Genomic DNA, 21,109 nt, shown 5'->3' on the forward strand with positions numbered 1-21,109 from the left:
CGCTCTTTAATCACTTAAGTCACGAAAATTTCACTAATGCGAATAATGAAAATGTAAGTCTAAAGGCGGAAAAAGGGGGACGAGCAGAAGAGTATATACACCAGCTGGACAATTTATTCCGCATAATTCCAACTCAGAATATACTTATATACGTTTACGTAAACGTAAAATGACGAAAGATCCTAGAGTCTGGTACTAGTTTAAAAAAAAAAACAAAAACAAACAAAAATACAAAAAAAAAAACAAAAAAACAAAGAAAAAAAAAAAAGTACCGTAGCGACGTAATAAGGGTGAAATAGTAAAAGAGCACTGGAAAAGAGAACTGCAACAAACGAGCGTAAGATGAAACAAAAGGGTTGGAAGCTAAAGGAATAGAAGAAAGTCGAAAGTATAGGATCGAGGACAAGAAAAGAGCGAGAAATTTACAAAACAACGTCGAAAGGCAGGCATTCGTACCCAGCTTAGGCGCCCTTTACTTATCAAAGTGAAGGCGAAGTGCATGAAAAAGACATAAATAAATTAATAAAATAATAATAATAATAATAATAATAATAATAATAATAATAACAACAACAATAATAACAATAATAACTGTATAATTAATAGTGCATTGTAAGTTCACTGAAAATCTTATCGAGTAAAGCGAAGATGTAATGCATTATTATTTCAGTGTCGCCTAGCTCTTAAATCATTAGCAACGCATATGGATTAAAATTTATTGTCATATTGTCATGCGTAAGTAGCGTAATGCACGTGGTGAGCCGTTAAGTTGACAACCTGAATTATTGCATTAAAGGGGAAACGATCGCTTAACCAATAGTTGTTTATTAAAACGAGCTTTTTTCCAAACAATATATAATATTTGAATGTACGCTCGGCTTACTAACGATTAAAGAAGAAAATGTTCTATTTGTATGCTGCGTTAGCGTCTGCTTAGAATTGCTAATTATAAATATGAGCTTAAAATAAAAAGTCAAAACAATTATAAACATTACATTACAGCGGTACTCTTAAAGCTAATCACATATGTCGTTTACGCCTTGTAACTAACTATTACCTACTTTCTGCCTAAATATTGCCTAAATAATATGTAATCTCGAATTATTACGTCACAAAGATATTCATACTCTACAAATTGAGCGTTCGATTGATTTTGAAACTACCAAAATCAACAATCAAATTAAGCTTCGTAGAGCATTGAAAAATCCATCGATAACAATAGTTGTCGCTCGCTGCAATCCAATGAAATACAAAGAAAATAGAAAACAAAAGAATCGTAGGAAGATTAAGCTAATAAAATCATTTTTCTCCATTTGACTTTGAGCAATAAAAGTTTACGCGTGTGTACGCATATACGGGCTTATCCAACGAGACTCGAAAGTTCAAGAGAGACTGCCTCGAGGAAGGAAAAGTGCCATTGAAGAGCGATGGAGAGAGAAGATCGACGATGGAGAACTCGAGAGTATTTCGCCCTCAGTGATTTTCTATCCTTCCTTAATCGCTCTTTTTTTTAATTGTTATAAGCTTGCGCTTAGGATTATTCCAATCTACATAAAGAAAAGCGTTTCTTACTAGTTTGACAGAGCGCCAAATTTGTTCGCCATCGAGATTTTTTTTTTTTTTTTATTGGTAAGTAAGCGAGTGTCAATTGCATTCTTTCGCGATTAGTCCTCTTAGACTCGATTAGTCAAAGTTAATAATATCAAAACTTTTACATAAATCGAAAAAAATAATATATACCTACATATATACCTACACACACACACACACACACACACATATATATATATATATATATATATATATATATATATATATATATTTTTTTTTTTTTTTTTTTTTTTATTCGTCAATATTATTATATAAAAGTGCTGTTTTGCGTTAGCCAGGTGCAATACTTGTGACTGCATATTTCATTAATCATAGAGGCAGAAGCAACGCGTTTAATTGCCTACTACATATGCACTTGGAATTCTATGCTAATAATGATATCGTGAGCGTGTATAATGTATTTGTATTTTGTAATATAAAGGGAAATAAAAAGAGAATTATCGCCAATTTCTTTCTCGAAAATAATTATTTTCTCCCGATAATCGGTAAAACATCATAAGCATAATCGTTCAGGTTCCACAAATCACAGCCTCCGTTCATACACGGTTTCGCGCATTCTTTTCATAACTGCTCTTACCGTACGTCTACGAAGGACAGATACTTTTTTTATTAGTAATCTAATTGTCGTCTTTCTATTCATTCGCATTTATATCATTCTGTATGAAAAAGCCATTCGGAAATAGTCGATTGATTATGATTGGTATGTTAAACGAAAGTTGTTGCAAACGGTATAATAAACGAGATATCTGACACTGCAGGTAACAACACATTAACATGTAGATTTTGAATTTTAATTGAATACACCGTTACGAAAAATGACATTTTCCTTTGTAAAAATATTTTTCTCCATTAATTCTGCCGCAATAATATAAATCATTTCTCACATATTATTATGAGACTCATATGCTGGAGAATTACTTGATGATGGATTGAAAATTAATAATAAATGAAATAGTTAGACAATTTTCTTAATAAAAGGTAAGGCAAAGATTTTCAATTTACTAAAATTGAAAGCAAGCTTGGAAATTCGACAAAGTATGTCAACAATACTATGGTACCCAATGATAAAATATTTCGGTATTAGAGATCATAATGTCACAAATATTGGCAACAATCGCAAATATAATTATACCTATCGTTAAAGCTTTAAGGGTTTAAATATTTGTAAAAAAACAGAGATTGATTTTGAAACTTTTAACTTTTAATATCATTAAATTAATCATCGATAATATATGAACGACAATAATAATAATAATAATAATAATAATAATAATAATAATAATAATAATAATAATAATAATAATAATAATAATAATAATAATAATAATAACAATAACGATAACTTATAAAAATAAAGTAGTTGCGCTTTATTAAATTATTCTTTTAAGACTTTCTCGAAATATTTCTTACATACTTACTCTATTATAATCTATTTCTAACCACGAATAATCTTTAAAATTCCGTATAAAAATATAATTTATAATAATAGGATAAAAAAATAGCGTTAATATGTGTAAGGTAACAATTGTAGTACGAGTAGCGTGAAAAAGAGTAAATGATTCTTACGGGCAATATTAGATGTGACATTATCTTTAAAAAATTATAATTTATTTATCGTTGAATCGTTTATTACACCATTAGAAACAATTTTGACAATAGATGGATCATATGTAAACAATATTTTCATGTTTCATATTATACTTTGTGCTCATTGCATGACTATAGGATGCGTTTAGTAATAAAGAAAATTTAGCTACTTAAAACATTTGTCAATTATATCACGTTATTGCAGTGTTTAAGATATCACTAGCGAACTGCTACTTAAAGCATCGACTGAAACGATGCGTTGATAACGAAACCCAATAATCGTACAATCGTTGCCGGAAATTAGAGCGATTAAAAATTAGGCAAGCAAAATTCAAATAGAGCATGTAAATTAGGATCAAAGCTATCGCTTCGTATACGTTTATAGCCACAGTGAGATAAAAGAGTTTTAACCGAAGGCAGATTATCAATGAAATAACAACATGTGGCCTTTTGATTGGGAATTCACGGAGGTGATGCGCAGTCGAAAAATCTGACGTACGTCCGGTAAAAAATTACGGCTCACGATAATTCATTTGGGGATTTTCGTACATGGAACGAGTGGGTCGTTCCGTCGAAATAAAATAAGGAAATATGGTGACGTTGAACTGATTTTCTCTTTCGCCTGGTCGCCATTATTTTCGACAACGTCACCAGTCACCACCACCACCACCACCACCACCACCACCACCAGCAACACCAGCAACACCAGCAACACCAACAACACCACTACTGGAAAACTGCTCGACCTCTTTTCCGCTATTGTATGAGTCAGAAGCTCACGCGGACAAGACTCGTTGACCTTTTCCGCTGCTCCCTTTCATTTCGCTTCAAAATTCCCCCGCGACTATCGCGTACCTGCACATATGTGACGTGTCGATGCATGTCCAGGAATCTCGCGAAAAGTGAAAATTAGTCGGTTATTAGAGTGGATCTTGTGTAATTGTTGGATAAGTCGATAGGGAACGAAGGCCCCTCGTCGACTCCAAATCATTCATTATTCAATTCGTCAGTCGATCGCCATTAATTGTCAATATTTAATTAAACATAAATTTGTATTATCTAATAGGATTTGCGAGATTATTAAAGTCATACAAGGGCCTCAGAAATTATATTATCTCAATGAAAAAATCACTCGTATAAATTATACAGTTATTGCTTAAATGGAAAATGCTTATTATGAATTGTAGGATTTCTTTCACTGGCATCACGATTAAGTCGAATCTTTTATACAGAATATTCAAATACTCTCTTGCATTTGCCTAATTAGACAGCCAAGTATAAAATATATAAAAGCCAATATTTGTATAAAAAATGTAATGAACAAAATTTCACGAGATAAATGTAAGAAAAATGTATAAAGAATCGCTTGAATAATACAAAGAAACGCGAAGAGGAAGAAGTTAAGGAAGAAAAGTCCTTTAAGCTTTTATCTTTGCAATTTCTTTACCATTCTAATATTAAATCTTGTATTTGTATGTCGAGAGCAGGTTAACTAATATCTGTCAATCTAAATACAAGTATCTCGCAAAGTATGAAGAATAAATCAATTTTGCGAATGCAAAATTCTTCTAAGAGCTTTAAAGCAGGAAAAGTTATTGCATTATCAGTTTCATCGAGCCTTTTCTTTTCCGACTGCGGTGACAAGAGCATAATTTGCTTTAACCTATATTTGACTCGAATGCCTTCCTACCTCAGCATTAGTTATTATAAACATAAGATATACCACTAAATAGACAGATTTTCATATTTATGGGCAGAATGATTTATCATAACAATTTATATTTATCTGTTATTTTCAAATATCTAAAGTGGAACACGGGACATCTACGGTGTAATATAGGAAAAATTTATTAAAAAGAATTAACGGTATAATTTAGTATGTTTAATGTAAAATGAGCGAAAATCGAAGATTAAATGAATGAAAACTTATAGTTGATTGTTCAATTTCACGCTCAAAAATTGTTTAGATTGTGATTTCTATTAATTCGAAATCCTTACCTTAGGTAAAGTCTAAGAACTATCGCACAAGTTAAAAATTAAAATGAGTAAAGCTTAATTACACTCGAGTCGGAAAAAAAGCAAAAAAGAAAAAGAAAAAAGAACAACAAAACTCCCATCTAAAAAAGTGGTGTAGCTTCATTCTAGCGCGAATCTAACGAAGTTTTACAAGTTTTACAATGGCAATACAAACGTGATCGTAGTGGTAGTGTAAAAAAAACTTCCGTTGAGATTCGTCGTTTCTTGGCCTTTGTAAAAAAAAAAAAAAAATTTCCAAACCCCTCATCCAATTACAGTTCGCTACTTCCATATTGCACTTTTTGCTCCATGAACTCGTTATTTAGAGGGCCGTTTTTTTTTTTTTTTTTTTTTTTTTTTTTTTTTTTTTTTTTTTTTTTTTTTTTTCCAACCAAAAACACGAAAAAGAAGCTACTTAAAACATAGAAATTAAATTAGGATCTGAATAAAATCTGCTTGAAAATTGAAGAGGGCTAAATCCTTACAACTTTTAATGAATGCGTCGGAATTATTGCATTGTTTGTTTTCTCTTATACGACCTGGAAGATTCTCTCATTCTCTCTCTTCCATCGAATAATTATTACGTTTTATTCATAGTATTTACATTAGTTGTTGAGCTAATTTGATATATTCAATGTAATATTCGGTTGATATATGTTTACGGCTGCTCCTGCATGTTTACGATAATTTCAGATTTTGAGAATTAGCATTAGCATAAGCATTATACTTTGGCACAACTATAATACATCGCATTGTGTCGTCTGTATTGCTTATAAATTTCTTCAAACAACACGAATAAGCAAAATTGTACCTAAATAAAGGATAATAATGAATGTAAAATTAAAATGGAATGTCTAAGTAAACCCTGTGAATTACTACTTTGGCAAAGTGATTATATTTTTATTTTGCAACTTCATTTAGTTTTACAAGGGACATAGGTAGCAATGATATATATAAATATCCTAATTTTGCATCATACTAGTCGAGACGAGGCGTTACCACTCCAACGCAAATAAAATACAACGCTATATAAAATCTATTTATATCGCATACATTGAAAGATACAGAATTTTTATCCCCTTTATTTTATTCGTTTAAATTTCGATTAAGAAATGTAATTAATAATATCAGAAATAAGCGATGTTCTCATCTGCGATTGCTCGACTCAATTAATAAGTCCATTAACAAGTGTATTAATTCTTTTAAATACGCTGAATTTTTAAAGCCATAATTAATAAAATTAGTGCAATTATTTCATTATCAGATGGATGTATGAAATAGGAGAATTTAAGGGAAATTCTAAGCATGCATGATCAACTTGTAAGATTAATGTTTCACGAGATCACAATCTTTCTCTTCGAGCATTAGGTCGGTCGATCGTATGGCTACGAAGAAACAAAGAAACCACGTCGACAAATATTACATTTATCATAAGCATTAAATTAAATAGAGAAATTTGATGGAATTTTTATGACTTGTTTGGAATTTTCGTATTTAGACATACCAATGTAAATTCTTTGAGCGTAATTATAAAAAAAAAAAAAAAAAAGAAAAGAAACAAGAAAAATAAAGATAAAAAAGAGTCAAATACTTTGTCGCTTGAGTTTTGTTTAATGAAAGACTCAAATAGTGATATTAGAAGTAGAATGAAACAGTTGAAGATAATCTTAAAGAGTCTGTAACGTAGCAAAATACATAACGAGTATAATACGTATAATTAATTATTCAATTAAATTCATGGACGAATAAAGATAAGATAATTGTAAAATAAAGATAATGTGTTCATAATTCTCTTAAATAAATAGTCGCTTAAACGACAAATAAATCATTGAACTCTTCGCGTGGTTCGAGCGTCGCGAAATATCGATGAAAAATTATGAACGAAAATGCTTAAAATGTTCGTGGGGTGATTTGGGAGGGGACGGAAGACAAGCGGCAATCGGGTCGCGATCGCGCGTTTCATGAATGATCCACTGTGATGAGTCAAGCGAGGGAAGAAGCTGGGAGGGCTGGCGAGAAGCGAGAAAGCAGGGGGAAGGGGAGTGGAAAAAAAAAATACAAAGGGAATAATGAGGATGAGGGGGCAGATAAGGCTAATAATGCAAGCAACGGAGGATCGGCTTTCTTCAAAGCTCTCTGGCAGCAGGAGGCACATCCTGCCGAGCGCATCCTCGGCAAATGGGGTTAAGGACACACTCACCGTTCTGTCGTCGACGTAGACGGTGGAGAAGGCGGGTGCCGCGGCCGCGAGCGTAAGCACCGCGAGCATCGGCACTAGGAGCATCCTGGCGTTCGGCGGTCTCCGGGCGCCCGAGCACCTGCTGCGGTCAGGACGTGGATGCGGCCCTCCTCGCCTCGGGCCTGCCGCTATAATCGGGCCCCGTGATACCGCGAGCCATCTCGACTTAGCCGGGGCGGCCAGCACATCCGGCGCGTGGCCCCACCTCCCCGCCCCGCGGGCCACCGTCACTTCCTCCGCGGCTGAACTCCGCCCGAGACGACGACGAGGACGACGCAGCCGGACGTGGAACGCGCTCGGCACTCGCGGAAGGTCGCGGCCGCTCCGCACACTCGCGACGGACGCCGGCGTCACTGCGACTCCCGTGACGACTCCGGCCGCGGCTCCTCGTGGCCCGACTACTCTCGGCCCCGCCGCCCCTCCTCGGGTTCCACCTCGGCGTTGCGCTCGGCCGCCGGGGAGTGTACGCCGGCGACGGCACCGCTTACTCCTGCAGTGCCGGACACGCGCCTGGCGGGGGCCTCCGTCACCTGCAAATCTTAAGGACATCCTATGGTTATTCGCTACCTTCGCTACATTTGCTCATGGCGTTGGGGCCGCTCGACGGACTCGACGTCCGGGTTTCATTACGGGAATTTCTTTAGGAAACGCTGTTTGCCATGCTTAAGCCCCCTCCCCCCTAAAGCTATTTTTATACTGTCTGTAGGACTGGGTGGGTGCGCACCTCTCGCCGCATCGCATTCGCTCAAAATTTTCTATATACGTGGTGAGCTCTCGCTGCTTCTCCTCGGCATTACGGAACACGTTCGTTTGATCGCATACATCGGCTGCTCCTGCATACACACAATGCACAACTTACGCGGGCGCGCGCGTGTGTGCATCGATGTTCTTCGCGATTGACCATTATTAGCAAATAACAAATACGTATAATTTGATATTGGCGAGGAGGTATGCTTGTTAGGGATTCGGGGGCACGTGGAATTACGTATGGTCTATCCTAGCCTACGTCGACGACATGGCTTTAATCTAGAAAGACGCCATGATTTATTATGAATGTAGATATTATCTCGATCTCTCTATAGATGTGATTTACGAAGCGCGAAAGTTTGAGGTAAATATTTAGATTCTTCGAAATTTACCAACGCTTAGGACAATATTACGTTAGTTATTGTAGGCCAGCTGACGTGAAGTGGAGCTCGATCAACGGCTTACACGTTCGGCTATTTCATCAAAATCAACATGGTGGATGGATGATGAAACTGTAGGTGAAATATTCACATTATTCATATTATTTAGAGTAAAATCGCTAAAAGAATGCGTAAAACATAGCGATAAAATAACTTTATGAAAAAGAAAAAGTATTATTACTTTTGGCTAGTTAAAATCAATTTGATTCGACAACTTAAACGCTTCATTCATAATTCTATAGTACGCGAGAGAAAATTTAAATGGCATTTTAATAACTTTATTTCTGCTGAGATAAATCTTATTACCTTGGAAGGCCAAGACTCGCGCAAACTTTTTTAATATCAGCTTATCTAAGTTAGACGTTAATTATTTTTAAATAAAAATTGTTGTCCTTTTGTTGCTTTTTTTCTTCGTCGTGTTTTCTGTTTTTAACAATAACGATGGAAACGATGATAGCAACGACAACGACGACGACGACGACGACGACGACGACGACGACGACGACGACTACGACGACGAAGACTACGACGACGATGACAATAATAGGAAAAACAATAATAGGAAGATTTAAGGTCTTTTAAATCAGTCTGTTAGAGCTGAGAATACAATTTGGCAGAAAAACAAAAAAAAAACATAAAGTAATAAAGTAGCAATAAATTTGCATAAACGTATAATGAAAACGTATCGCGACAGCCACCATTCATTCATAGAAAAATACCGCGCGAACGTTATCGAACTCTGATCATTTATTTCATTGTTCATTTGCGAAAACAATACGATCACGCCGAAGCTTTTTGTAGCGTCTGCGCGATATTACATCGCCGTGCAAAAATAGGCTCGCATTGTTCGCAAAATCATTAGACCCTCGATACAATATAAGCGAGAAAAACGATCGTCTCGAAGCAACAACAAGGTATTCACATTTCCGTAGTGCTTTTCTTCGAATCCGACGACGTCCCTGAAAGCGACGGAGACGATTGAGCAGACGCCGGACCCCTCGAGGATATTGCACTCGCGCTGCACGTCTACGTAGCCGCGATAATTGGAATGGTGGACCGATCGCTCGGCTCGTTACTCGAGCGCCCTTATCGGCCAGGACTAAAGGAGTCACCTCCCCACGAGGACGACGACTTTATCGGATCCTCGTGGTTGGAATAACGCAGCTACGGACTTTGCCGGTCGTTACCTCGTTCGATGGGACCGGCATTACGTATTCGCGCTGAAGGAGCTTCCGTACCGCCGATGTAATTCATGCACTACGTAAACCCATACCCCCGTCCCCCCGTCCCCCCGTCCCCCGGTCCCACGTCCCCCGGTCCCCCGGTCCCCCGTCCCCCGTCCCACGACCCTTATCATGATAGGTTGGACCGATAGGGGCTGGCGGCAAGTGCGTCAATCCCACGCCCATTTCCCTAGTTTTTTTGCGAATCTCTTCGATACCAGGATCAGGTTGGGCAGATTAAGGAAATCGTAGGCAAACGTCCGGGCTGAGTAATGAAGCTGGAGGAGGATAATGAGAAAGAAATTTTGCCCCAGTAGATGGCGTATCGTGAATTTCAAGCTCGAATAAAGCTCGTGCATAAGCTTACATCGTCTCTCACATACTACATTTCTAGAATAAAGTATTCGAAGGACGCTTTTGTTTCTTGCCAAGTGGGCGAAGTCCTTGTCGAAAGAGTTTATTGCTGGCTCGAAAATTTAATTACCTTTCGAGATTTAAAAATATTCTGCGAACAAATTTTGAGAATAGCGCGAAAAATAAGACACCAGCGAGTGCCTCGCATAAAGAATCATACTTTACGATTGTACGCATTAAACGGGATAATGAACAATTAATTATCAATAAAAGAAAAACAAAACGAGAACAAAAGAAAAAATAAAAAAATAAAAAAAATAAAAAAAAAAACAATAAATGTGTTTTTTAAATCGGTCAGAATTACAATTTAAATTTTGTATAGTTTAGACAGTGATTGAACTCGGGCAAGAAGAAGTGCGAGTATTTCTATTGAATGGTGGAAATATCCAGTGAATCGATTAGAAATTTTCTTACATTTTCCGCACTACACATGAAGAATAATAACGAAGAGGAGTACATACAGCTGCCGGCTCAAGTGATATTTAGTTAACTGTACGTTACATACGACATACATTGTTTACACTTTCTATATCGCGATGCGAGAAATAACGATTATTTTATTATTTCTATGTAGCTGATGCCATGGCATTTACGTTTTGTATATCAAATCGGCAATTGCATAAATAACTTTGGCAAAAATTGAATTCGATAAGTAACTCTAATAATTAGCGGATGATGTAACAATCGAGTTTCATAGATTCGCTCGTAGATCTAGAATCGACGTTTTAATGCTGATGTTTTACACAGCACATTACTACCATCGCCAACATTCTCAAAAACATTTCCCACATTAAGAATGCGAACGAAGAAAAGCAGGTTTGCCATACTTTTCATTAGCAATTGCACGTACCTGTTCGGCTAAGGGATTAAAGCACCGAATGCTACAGTGTACATCTACAAACAGCGATAAGCCTAGCAGCAAGCTAATTTAATTTCACGCACACGCATAATCGACGAAAATAAAAATAAAAAATTAAAAAGAAGATGAATATGGACTATCCAAACGGAAAACACGAGCGTACATCAACCTTACGGATAAAATGCCCAAAAATATCAGCCGGAATTCATAAAAATACAAGTAGGTAGCAACTACTACTACTATTGACTTTGTATTATAAATATTTTAAAATTGCGTGTTTTGCGCTTTGTTAATTTATTATAATGAAAGAATTTTCAACTTCACCGACATTATTATAACACACGTGCACTGTACTGTTATAAAACTATCGAAGGCCATTCGCATGCAAATTTCGGTAATTTTTCGTTACGCAACGCTTAACAAAAGCCGAACAAGAAATTTAATTAATAATGCACGAGAGCGTGAAAGTTTACACTGCCTTTGCATTGGCAATAAAAAGCACCGTTTTATCCAATAAATCAAACGTTTTTCCCACTAATTGGAGCAATACCCTCGCCTCCGCTACCGTTTCCTCTCCGCTCGTCACTTCCCTCTGCTACATACCACGTAACAAGAGCGTTAGGCTTTGACGATCCGCATTCGCCACCGTACCTTATTACCCATAAGTCCCAATGTCAACTTCCCATCCAGAAAGACAAATCGCGTCGTCAGTCGATAGCCCGTGACCCCGCATCAATCGATCGCTGAACTTTTCGCGCATTACACAAAGCAATACCAAACGAGCGTTGCAAAAAGTTTTCTCACACCGCGTTCAGGATACGCGTTGGGGCGTTGGGCTCCAAGTGTTCCGCGAATTCGCCGTCGCACTCGGTCCCGAGTCATTGGAATTACCGTTGAGTGGTGGGTTGCGATGGCCGGGTGTGGCCTGGGGAGAGAGGGGCAGGAGGGACCACACACAATTCGCTCCTAAGATCTCTCTCGTGTAGTTTAGATCGCGAATGAGTAAATTCGACCGACCGCTCCCGCTTATCGTTTCAATGGACGCGTTAGCGCTCCCACGGGACATCTCGCCAAAAATTTTCTTCCTTTTCTCGACGCTTTTGGCTCTTCCTGCGCACACCCATACACCCCCACCCCCCTCGTATGCTAGAATGCGGCTTATTTACTTTAGTTGTCGTTGGGATGATATTCGGTCGAAAATTGATTTTACTTGGAACTTAGCGGCCCTAGTGATTAAATGTCAAAGTTTAACGATCAGATCGTTTTATAGGAGCGTTACGGTGTTTTTAAAAGTCTCTTACGGTTTGTTTCTTATTAATCAAAAGTAACAATTATGCATAACAGTGAATTTACCATCACGAATTTATTCGCACGCGCTCTCTTTCCTATCCTTGAGGCAGGAAATTCTTTCAGTCGCTCGTTCATATGTACATACATACCGACTTTAAATGAAATTAAATACAAATCCGCATAAAAAAAAAAAAAAAAACAAAAACTGTAACATAAGCTCTCGTGCTCCTTTACTATTCCATTACAAGTTACGCCAGGCACAAGACGAATACCAAATTATTCTCCTTATATCTTCGCATATATTAAGAATATAAAATGTCATATCGACTTCGTTATTTATTAACTGTTTCAAGTGAAAGAGAACAAAATGACGCATATACGAGCGTATCAAGTGCTCCGCAGTTTTATGATGAGTTGTCTGTCTATGTTAGCATTGTGTATTACTTCAGAAACCTAATATATATGTGTACACACACCTTCTTGTTTGCTAGTCACGATGCTTTTATCTTATTTCGCCACTTTACATTTTATTCATCAATGAATTCACATGTTATTATTTCTTCCTTTAAATGCCTAATATATATATATATATATATATATATATATATATATATATATATATATATATATATATATATATATATATATATATATATATTTATTTATTTATTGCTTACTCAGATCCTACAAATTTCATGTAAAATTTTAATATACATCGTCCGATTTACTCTCTGCGACACTACACATTCAAATGCATATTTTACTAGATTGCAGAATTTATATATTAAAATTCATTTTGACGGTGATCGAAATGAAAAATAACATTACGATAGGACAGGAAATAATTCACAATTTTTATAATGTACTTATTTATTAATGCAAATTATATTTATTTTTCTTATCTTTCGGATATTTTCTAAATCGACCAACGTGAGCATCTTGATAATTAAAGTAAATAATATATAACGCTAATTGTTATAAGAAATATACATTTTAGCTTATATATATTTACTCGTTTCAGTACAAAATATATCAAACTATTTATCATTGGGTTTATTGTCAAATACTTCGTATAAGCAATAAATCAGTAGGAATTTATAGTAATGTAAGTAATGTGTAGAATATATAAAATACTTTTAAATTATTTTTTAACTATCCAATCCAATCACAAGTTTATAAATTTGATCTTAATTATTTTATCTATTTTTTATCACTCTCTTTCTGTTCATTGCGTGTCTTCTCGCTTCTATTTCACATTTACTAAAGCAAAACAAAATAAATATCCTCTTATTAATTGATTTATCGCATCGGATGTTTGAAAACCAAAAAAAAAAAAAAAAAACAAAAAAATGAAAAAAGAGGATTCGAATAACTTAAAAATAATTATTAAATAGATTTTAATATAACGCATGGTAATTAAAAATGTGTTAAATGACATAAATTTTAAGTAAAAAAAACGTCCAATATTCGATGCGAGGATTAATGTATAGCCGATGCGAATTTATCAATAATTTGCAAAAAGTTTATAATTCTACTCTTGATTTTCTATTTGACTACTAAAAAAAAAAAAAAAAGTAAAAGACGAACTTTGAAGATCGATTGACCTTAAAGACGATAGCACACGAATAAGTGCACGTAAGAGGAAAAAATATTTGTTTAAGCGCGAGCAGTCGTAAAGAAAACTTGTAATATATGTTTTGCCATCTCGATATATTATATTGCTCGTGTAAAGGAAGAAAAAAGAGTGAAAAATATACTTTCATTAAGAACTTCCGTTCTTGAACCATCGCGCCTGCGCTCGTTCTCGTAACTTTAGCTACGACGTTTTCATCTCTCGCGTATGTACAGCAAACGAGTGTTTATGGTTTATGGTAAAACGTATGGCGGTGGCGAGCGGGACGAGACTTGATCAACGCAGGCGAGCCTTTCTCCAATCCGTTACTTGTGCGTTTACGAGTGCGTGACTATATGCTTATGCGTGTACGCGCGGGTACCGAGCGATCAGCCGAGCGAGCCGTGAAATGACTTAATTATTGCTAATTAAACGTTTTGAAAGGGTACGCATTAGCGGGGATAAACAGCATAAGTAATAATAATGCGATTGTTCATCGCTGTTATCGAGCCGCCTTACTATGTACCATAATTAATCTCCCACTTCGTAATCTCCACAGTGCGTAGTTGAAATTACGGCGTTAAAAATACGCGCGCATATGAACGAAAATATAAGCCTTTAGGAAATTAACGACCTTCGTGTGCTACTTAATCATCGGATCTGCATGAAAATGTGTGTTCTATTGAAGTTGCGTGAACAAAAATGCAATTTCTTTGATCGCGACTCATAAATATTTAACGAAATGAAGCGTGTTTGTTATTTTTAATTTATGGATGAATGCTTCTGAGGGGGAGATTAAGTAAGTAACGGAAATAATAAAAGTTATTAAACTTACGAGAGTATATATATATATATATATATATATATATATATATATATATATGTAGGTTGCGAATTTACAAATTATAAATGTGTTATATGTACGTAAAATATCGTTTCTCCCCAATGTCGATAGACGTGAAAAATAACAAAAACAAAAAACAAAAACAAAAAAACAAAGAAAAAAAAAACAAAAAAAAGAAAAAACAAAAAAAAAGAAAAAGAAAAAATTCCACTTCTAGTAATGAAACGTTAATTAATAGGAAAAACATAAATAACTATTCATTATTAATAATACACCAAACGTAAAGTACCATAGATGTTAATTTATACCTTGTTTAATTTACATTTTCTCTAATATTCTCATCGTATGTCTTTATTTATTACAATGATAACAAAATAATTGAGTTATTGCTTAACAAAAAAAGAAAGAAAAAGAAAATAAGATATGACTATATTATCGCCAATGAATATATTTGATAAAATTAAATGACTCGGCCTCTTGAAAGAATCTCAATTTTTTATATATTATTTGTAAAGTTGGCGATATGAGGCTCCTCTTCTGAAATCCACTGCCTATAGATTAGATATTAACATAATAATATATGAGAACGATTGTAACATCAATGTGACATTAATGAGGTGGGCGTACCGAAGAATTTCAATCTCATCGAGCATTTAATGTACAATAATATTTAATGATATTTACTAGAATTTAGATTATTTCCTCGGATTAATTTACTACGATTATGATACTTGCTTAGTGGATGACATATTTCTGAAATTATATATATATCGATTATCTATTGCGAATATTTTATAATCTCAATGATAGTAAGATAATTTTTTTGCGTATGATTTTTTACTGCGTTTAAGAAAATTTCTCAGACAACACTGTCTCAGCTACATTAATTACCCAATGTTTATTCTTTTTTTTTTTATTCCTCTTTTTTTTTTTTTTTTATTTCCGAAAGGAAAAAACCATTTTTTTTTTTTTTTTTTTTTTTTTCATTTCATTGTAACAATAAAAGTTTCTAATTTAATCGACTCTACGCACTTTATGCCCAAATTAACCAATAAACACACCTATTAGTGTTAAAATAAAAAATGCTCCGATAAATGGCATAAATGATCATTTAGCGTACTTTTTTGCATTGAAGAAAATTTAAGGAATTTCCCTATAAGAAAATTCGCAATTTTTTAAAACATTTTGAAGCAAAAGTTCCCTAGGCTACGCCATGCCATCCAAAGAGCTTAATAAGCAAATAAGCTTCTTTATGCATGTGAAACTTAAAGAATGTAAACCTTCCGTACATCTCGATTATTTAACTTTTTAAAGGCAAAACTTCTTGACTTACCGTCAAATTACAACGTCATACTTCATTGTGCACTTTCATTAAAACATTTTCTTTTATTTTATTAGCACTCAAACATTTTCCAAATAAAGTCGATGCTTGACTCAGAATTGGCAACATACGTTACACCGAAATATAATGTGACTAATTGCTTTTTAAATTCCCTCAAACGCTTTAACATTTCGATATTTCATTATTACAACAACCCCGGGATTATTAAAAATTTACATATTACATATTTTAATTACATAATGAAGTATTATAGTCAGTTTCTAAAACAATCAAATTTTTTGTTTGTTTGTTTTTTTTTTTTTTTTTTTAACTCTAATCTATTCGTCAATAAACAGTGGGCATACCATATTCTTATAAACAAAATACAAGTCCAAGTTAAATTATAATAAATTACGTCACTAAAGAGCAGCGCTGATCGTGCATACTTTATGTAACTTGGCATATTTATTAAATTAGATGTTGATTAAGAAAGAGTTTGCTCGGATAGATACTGTTGTAACCGTTATTATTATACATTGACTCATGCACGCTACTAACTAATACAGTAAATTAAAATTTTTAAGTAATTATTGTTAAAAATGTTGTATAACCAAATACATCAATGGAATAAGCTTGGCTGTAATTTAATTAAAAAAAAAAAAAAAAAACAAATAGAAGATTCTCAATTGTGAATAAATTTGGAATTTTACTATATACTTGATCTGCATAGTAATTTTTTTCTCTCGAAAAATAATTTCTATATATCGTTATATTTAATTTTATAATTGCTTATGATTATTATAATGTACGTTAAAGCACATGTGCATTACCGCCTTCTTGACATAGATGTGTCAAATTTATTCGAGCAGGAAATAATTTTCAATACATCTATTACATATAAGCAGAGAAAAAAAACTAATCCATTTTTGTGATAAACAAAAATTTTCGAAGAATTTACAAAATTTCGTCTTATTGCGGTCAATGTTTTTAAACGGTCTATAACTTTTACCGCCAGTTGTTCCGTATTTATTTGCCGAATTAAATAACATTAATGAACAGTCGACATACAATATAAATGTTAATAACAGAAACTTAGAAATTATCCACAACTGAAAGACGTTGTTTTACTTTTAGAAATTATTTTATAATTACAGTGTAATATAAGCTGTGCACAGTTTTGAATAATAAAATAATCTAACTCTTGTGAGATTAAAAGTTACAACATCTTATGAAAATTACACTAAAATTTAATAATTTAATTATAAAATATAAACTAAAATTTTTCTTATCGGAAAAAGTTTTTTTTTTTTTCTATTTTATCGCAGAGCCATGGAGAGAGTAACGATAACGATTTTCTTCCGGAAAATACAGAAAGTGCCGCCGTATCTCTAAGAGGTAGGAATTTTTTAATCTTCTCAAAAGCACTTCTGAAAGTAATTATAATTTCGTCATAGTGTTATTTATTTATGACACATTACACACTTAACCGAACGAAATGCCAATGATTCGATCAAATGCAACGTGTTTTTATTAAATTTTTGTTTCGTGTTTTGTTTTGGTTGTTTGCTTTTATTATTTGCTTCTATTGTTGTTGTCGTTGTCGTTGTCGTCGTCGTCGTCGTCGTCGTCGTCGTCGTTGTCGTTGTTGTTGTTGTTGTTGTTGTTGTTGTTGTTGTTGTTGTTGTTGTTGTTGACAGTGGCGTTTATAAACTTTGTTTATACTCACTGCCGAGTGCTGCGATAGCTCATTCTTCCACGAAGTGAGTGAAAACGCATAAAAAAAAAAAAAGTATAAAGTCGCCTTGAATGTTCCTTGAGTAATCGAAAAATCCTCGAGTCAATCTCATGCTTAATACATCCTTCACGGCTAATCCTATTTCAGATAGAAAACGACCGTACACACGTACGAGGACGCATTAACCGTTGAAGCGAATTGAAAGGAAAACGAGTCGATCATTTATTTATTGTGTCGAAAAACTACAACGACGCGGCAAGCCTCCGTGTCTGTCTCCCTTTGTCATGCTAAGGCACGTAGAAGATGCAAGATATCCATCTTAAATCAACCCTCATATTCATCTCCGTGCATGTTTATTTGCCCATATAATACATCCAAACTACGTCCCCATTGAACAGCATGAAATAGTAATGCCCACTCATTAAAATACGCATCTCAATTATTATTATTATTGTTGTTAACCGAGCGAGAGAGCGGCTCTGGCATTGTTGAATTGATAATATACCCGTCGGCCGATATTTTATGATTTAAACATGCTTTATTATTATAAAATAATATACGTAATCTCGGACATCGTTGCTTATTGATTTGTTACTGTAATGACAATGACAAAAACAGCCCCACGTGATAGTGCGCGTTATTTTCGTAAATGTTCTGTCGCTTTTGTAAATAACGAGTCGCTTGGTTCGCGCTTAATTACTAATTAATAATGCTTGGGTATTGTACAGGAAGCCAATAAGTGTAAATTCATTATAAGCCTTTTGGTAGTAAGGCTGAACGAAGGATGAGTTGATATTTAAACTGCAAGAGTTGCTGAAGAAGTTGCTGGCCGATCGTTGTAGCTGCTGAGCATTAAAATGTCCGAAAGCCCGGACGAAGAAATCGGTTAAATCGGAGCGAGCAATTACTATTTTAAAGAGAAACTTTATTCAGCGTAATCATTCAATTTAGTTGATTGGCTGGAGTGAGGGATAGGCCTCCGTTCCTTTGATAAGAGGCCCTTCCTCTCTAACGCCTCGTTAGCTTGTTAAAGGTACTGACCTCGTCGACAAAATCTCCGTCTGGAAAAGCGAATGACGCGGCGAAAGGGCACGGGAGGCAGGGAGGGAGGGAGTGAGAAATTTATAGCGCGCTGATACAAAAATTTCTCGGGCAAATGAAGAAATTAGCTTGTACGTACGTGATGGCGGACGTTGACGAGGACGGCAGGGAAAAAGTCGAAGAGCCGGGCAGAGACCGAATGCTCCCCGAGTCGGGGGAAGAGGTACGGGAATCTCGCGCGTGGCTGTTCGGAGAAATTCGCACATCCGGAGGAAAGAAGAGGAAGGGGGAAGCGCTGGCGCACCACGGAGCCGACATTCGCTACGACCCGAGGCGCGAACTTAAGTTTTTCGAATACATTGAACACAAACGCTTACTCCGCGTTGAAATTATTTATTTTCGTTTGGTTCTCGTACTCCGGCCCTCCCCCTCCATTCGCCCATCCCCCTTCCCGAATCAACCTCCACAACCCCATTCCACGACTCCGGTCGAGCTCTCCTTCGCATTTCAAAACATCCCTGTGCTCGCGTCCTTGGGGCCGCTAGCATATTTTGACGTTGAGTTAAGCTAGCGACTGTCGGTAATTTTGTTTTTTTTTCTCTTTTAAACTAAAATACCTCAATGTAAACGGTATTGGTATTAATAACGAACTTTATTGTCGATGATGTTGTCGTTGTTGTTGTCGTCGTCGTCGTCGTCGTCGTCGTCGTTATTCTTGGGGGTGAAAATAAGATTTTAAATGAAATTCGAACGTCCAAGTACTTCCCTAAAAGCTTGGGGGTGAAAATAAGATTTTAAATGAAATTCGAACGTCCAAGTACTTCCCTAAAAGTCTTTGGCTCGTTGAATGAAAATCGCAAGATAAATATAAAATACAAAATAATATAGAATAGAATGTAATGTAATATATATATATATATATATATATATATATATCGAGCGTGCACTCGTGTACTCAGCCTCCGCACTTAATTCATTTAGGCTACAAATAAAATTCAGTTTATTCAATGAATTCTGATAATTAAATGAATATTTATCGTCACGGCACCCGAGCGTGACCACTTTGCGCGCAATTGTTTAATATCAATTCGAATACGCACGGCAGATCAAGGGTTTCATTTACCCAATTGCCTCGCGATACGGCTATTGTCATCGGACGTACGTTTAAAGCGAATTGATTATCGGCAATGGAAATAGTTGAAATACTTCAAGGGGTATTCGCAAATCGCTCGAGGGTGTAAAAGAAATGAAGAGGAGCGGGGGCGCCGATTATAAGCACATACCTTAATTTTCATTAAATGGGCGAGGAAGGCCGGACCATAAACATCCTCTGTAACGATTAAGTAGCAATGGTCTTGAATGGTACTTAATAAATGAAAGTTTGCTTCTTTTCATCGACCGGATTGGTCGCTGATAGAAGCACAAATAGAATTGCCGGCAGTCGTAAATTTGAAGGTGGGCGAGGCTCGTGTCCCGGGCCACGTTAGCCCGCCGGCTTCGGCATCATTACACTTATTATGGAATTGCTGGTCGGATCGACCTTGCAAATGTTTTGTGAATCCGAGCGGCCGTCCGATACTTTGGAGGAGAGGACAAAGGTCGAACGGAGCTCGAGCAGCGTCACGTGCCACTCGGACACTGGAGAAAATCGAGCTCGGAGCTTCGATTTATCCGTCAATGTGAATGTAAAAGTGAAGCGGCGGCACCAGTGGTCGCAACGACGACGACCGTGGCGGTGGCGGTGGCGGTGGCGGTGGCGGCGGCGGTGGCGGCGGCGGTGGCGAAGACAGCGGCAGTGGTGGCAGCGGTGTCAACGGCAACGGCGGTACTGGCGACTCACCTCGTCTGCCTGTCCATGGACCGGACGCTTCAATCCGCGTGGACTCACCGTGTGTCCCCTCAAACTTTCTCCCCCACGGAAGGAGGTGCACGTGCTCGCCGATAAAGCGGAGAGGGAGAGTACCGACGCGGCTGCACGCGGGAGCGAACTCGAGGACCGAAGAGTGAAATAGCTAGATGAACGGATAGGCAGATCGACACTGATAGATAGATCTGTAGATAGACAGGAGGAGAAAAAGGCCGAGAAAGAAAGAAAGAGAGAGAGAGAGAGAGAGAGATAGATAGATAGAT

General features: G+C 36.1%; 1 protein-coding gene across 1 annotated transcript in view; it reads right to left on the bottom strand.

Annotated features, from left to right (window-relative positions):
• Mmp2 (Matrix metalloproteinase 2) overlaps nt 1-20,735 on the bottom strand; it is a 263,189-nt gene extending 242,454 nt beyond the window's left edge. The window contains 2 exon segments of the mRNA XM_011508124.1: nt 7,415-7,991; nt 20,263-20,735. Coding sequence (XP_011506426.1) covers nt 7,415-7,498 — 84 coding nt within the window. The 5' untranslated portion in view covers nt 7,499-7,991; nt 20,263-20,735.
• Between the last annotated feature and the right edge of the window lie 374 nt (nt 20,736-21,109).

This window comes from Ceratosolen solmsi, unplaced genomic scaffold, assembly GCF_000503995.2.
Source record: "Ceratosolen solmsi marchali unplaced genomic scaffold, CerSol_1.0 scaffold1, whole genome shotgun sequence".
Lineage (NCBI taxonomy): Eukaryota > Metazoa > Arthropoda > Insecta > Hymenoptera > Agaonidae > Ceratosolen > Ceratosolen solmsi.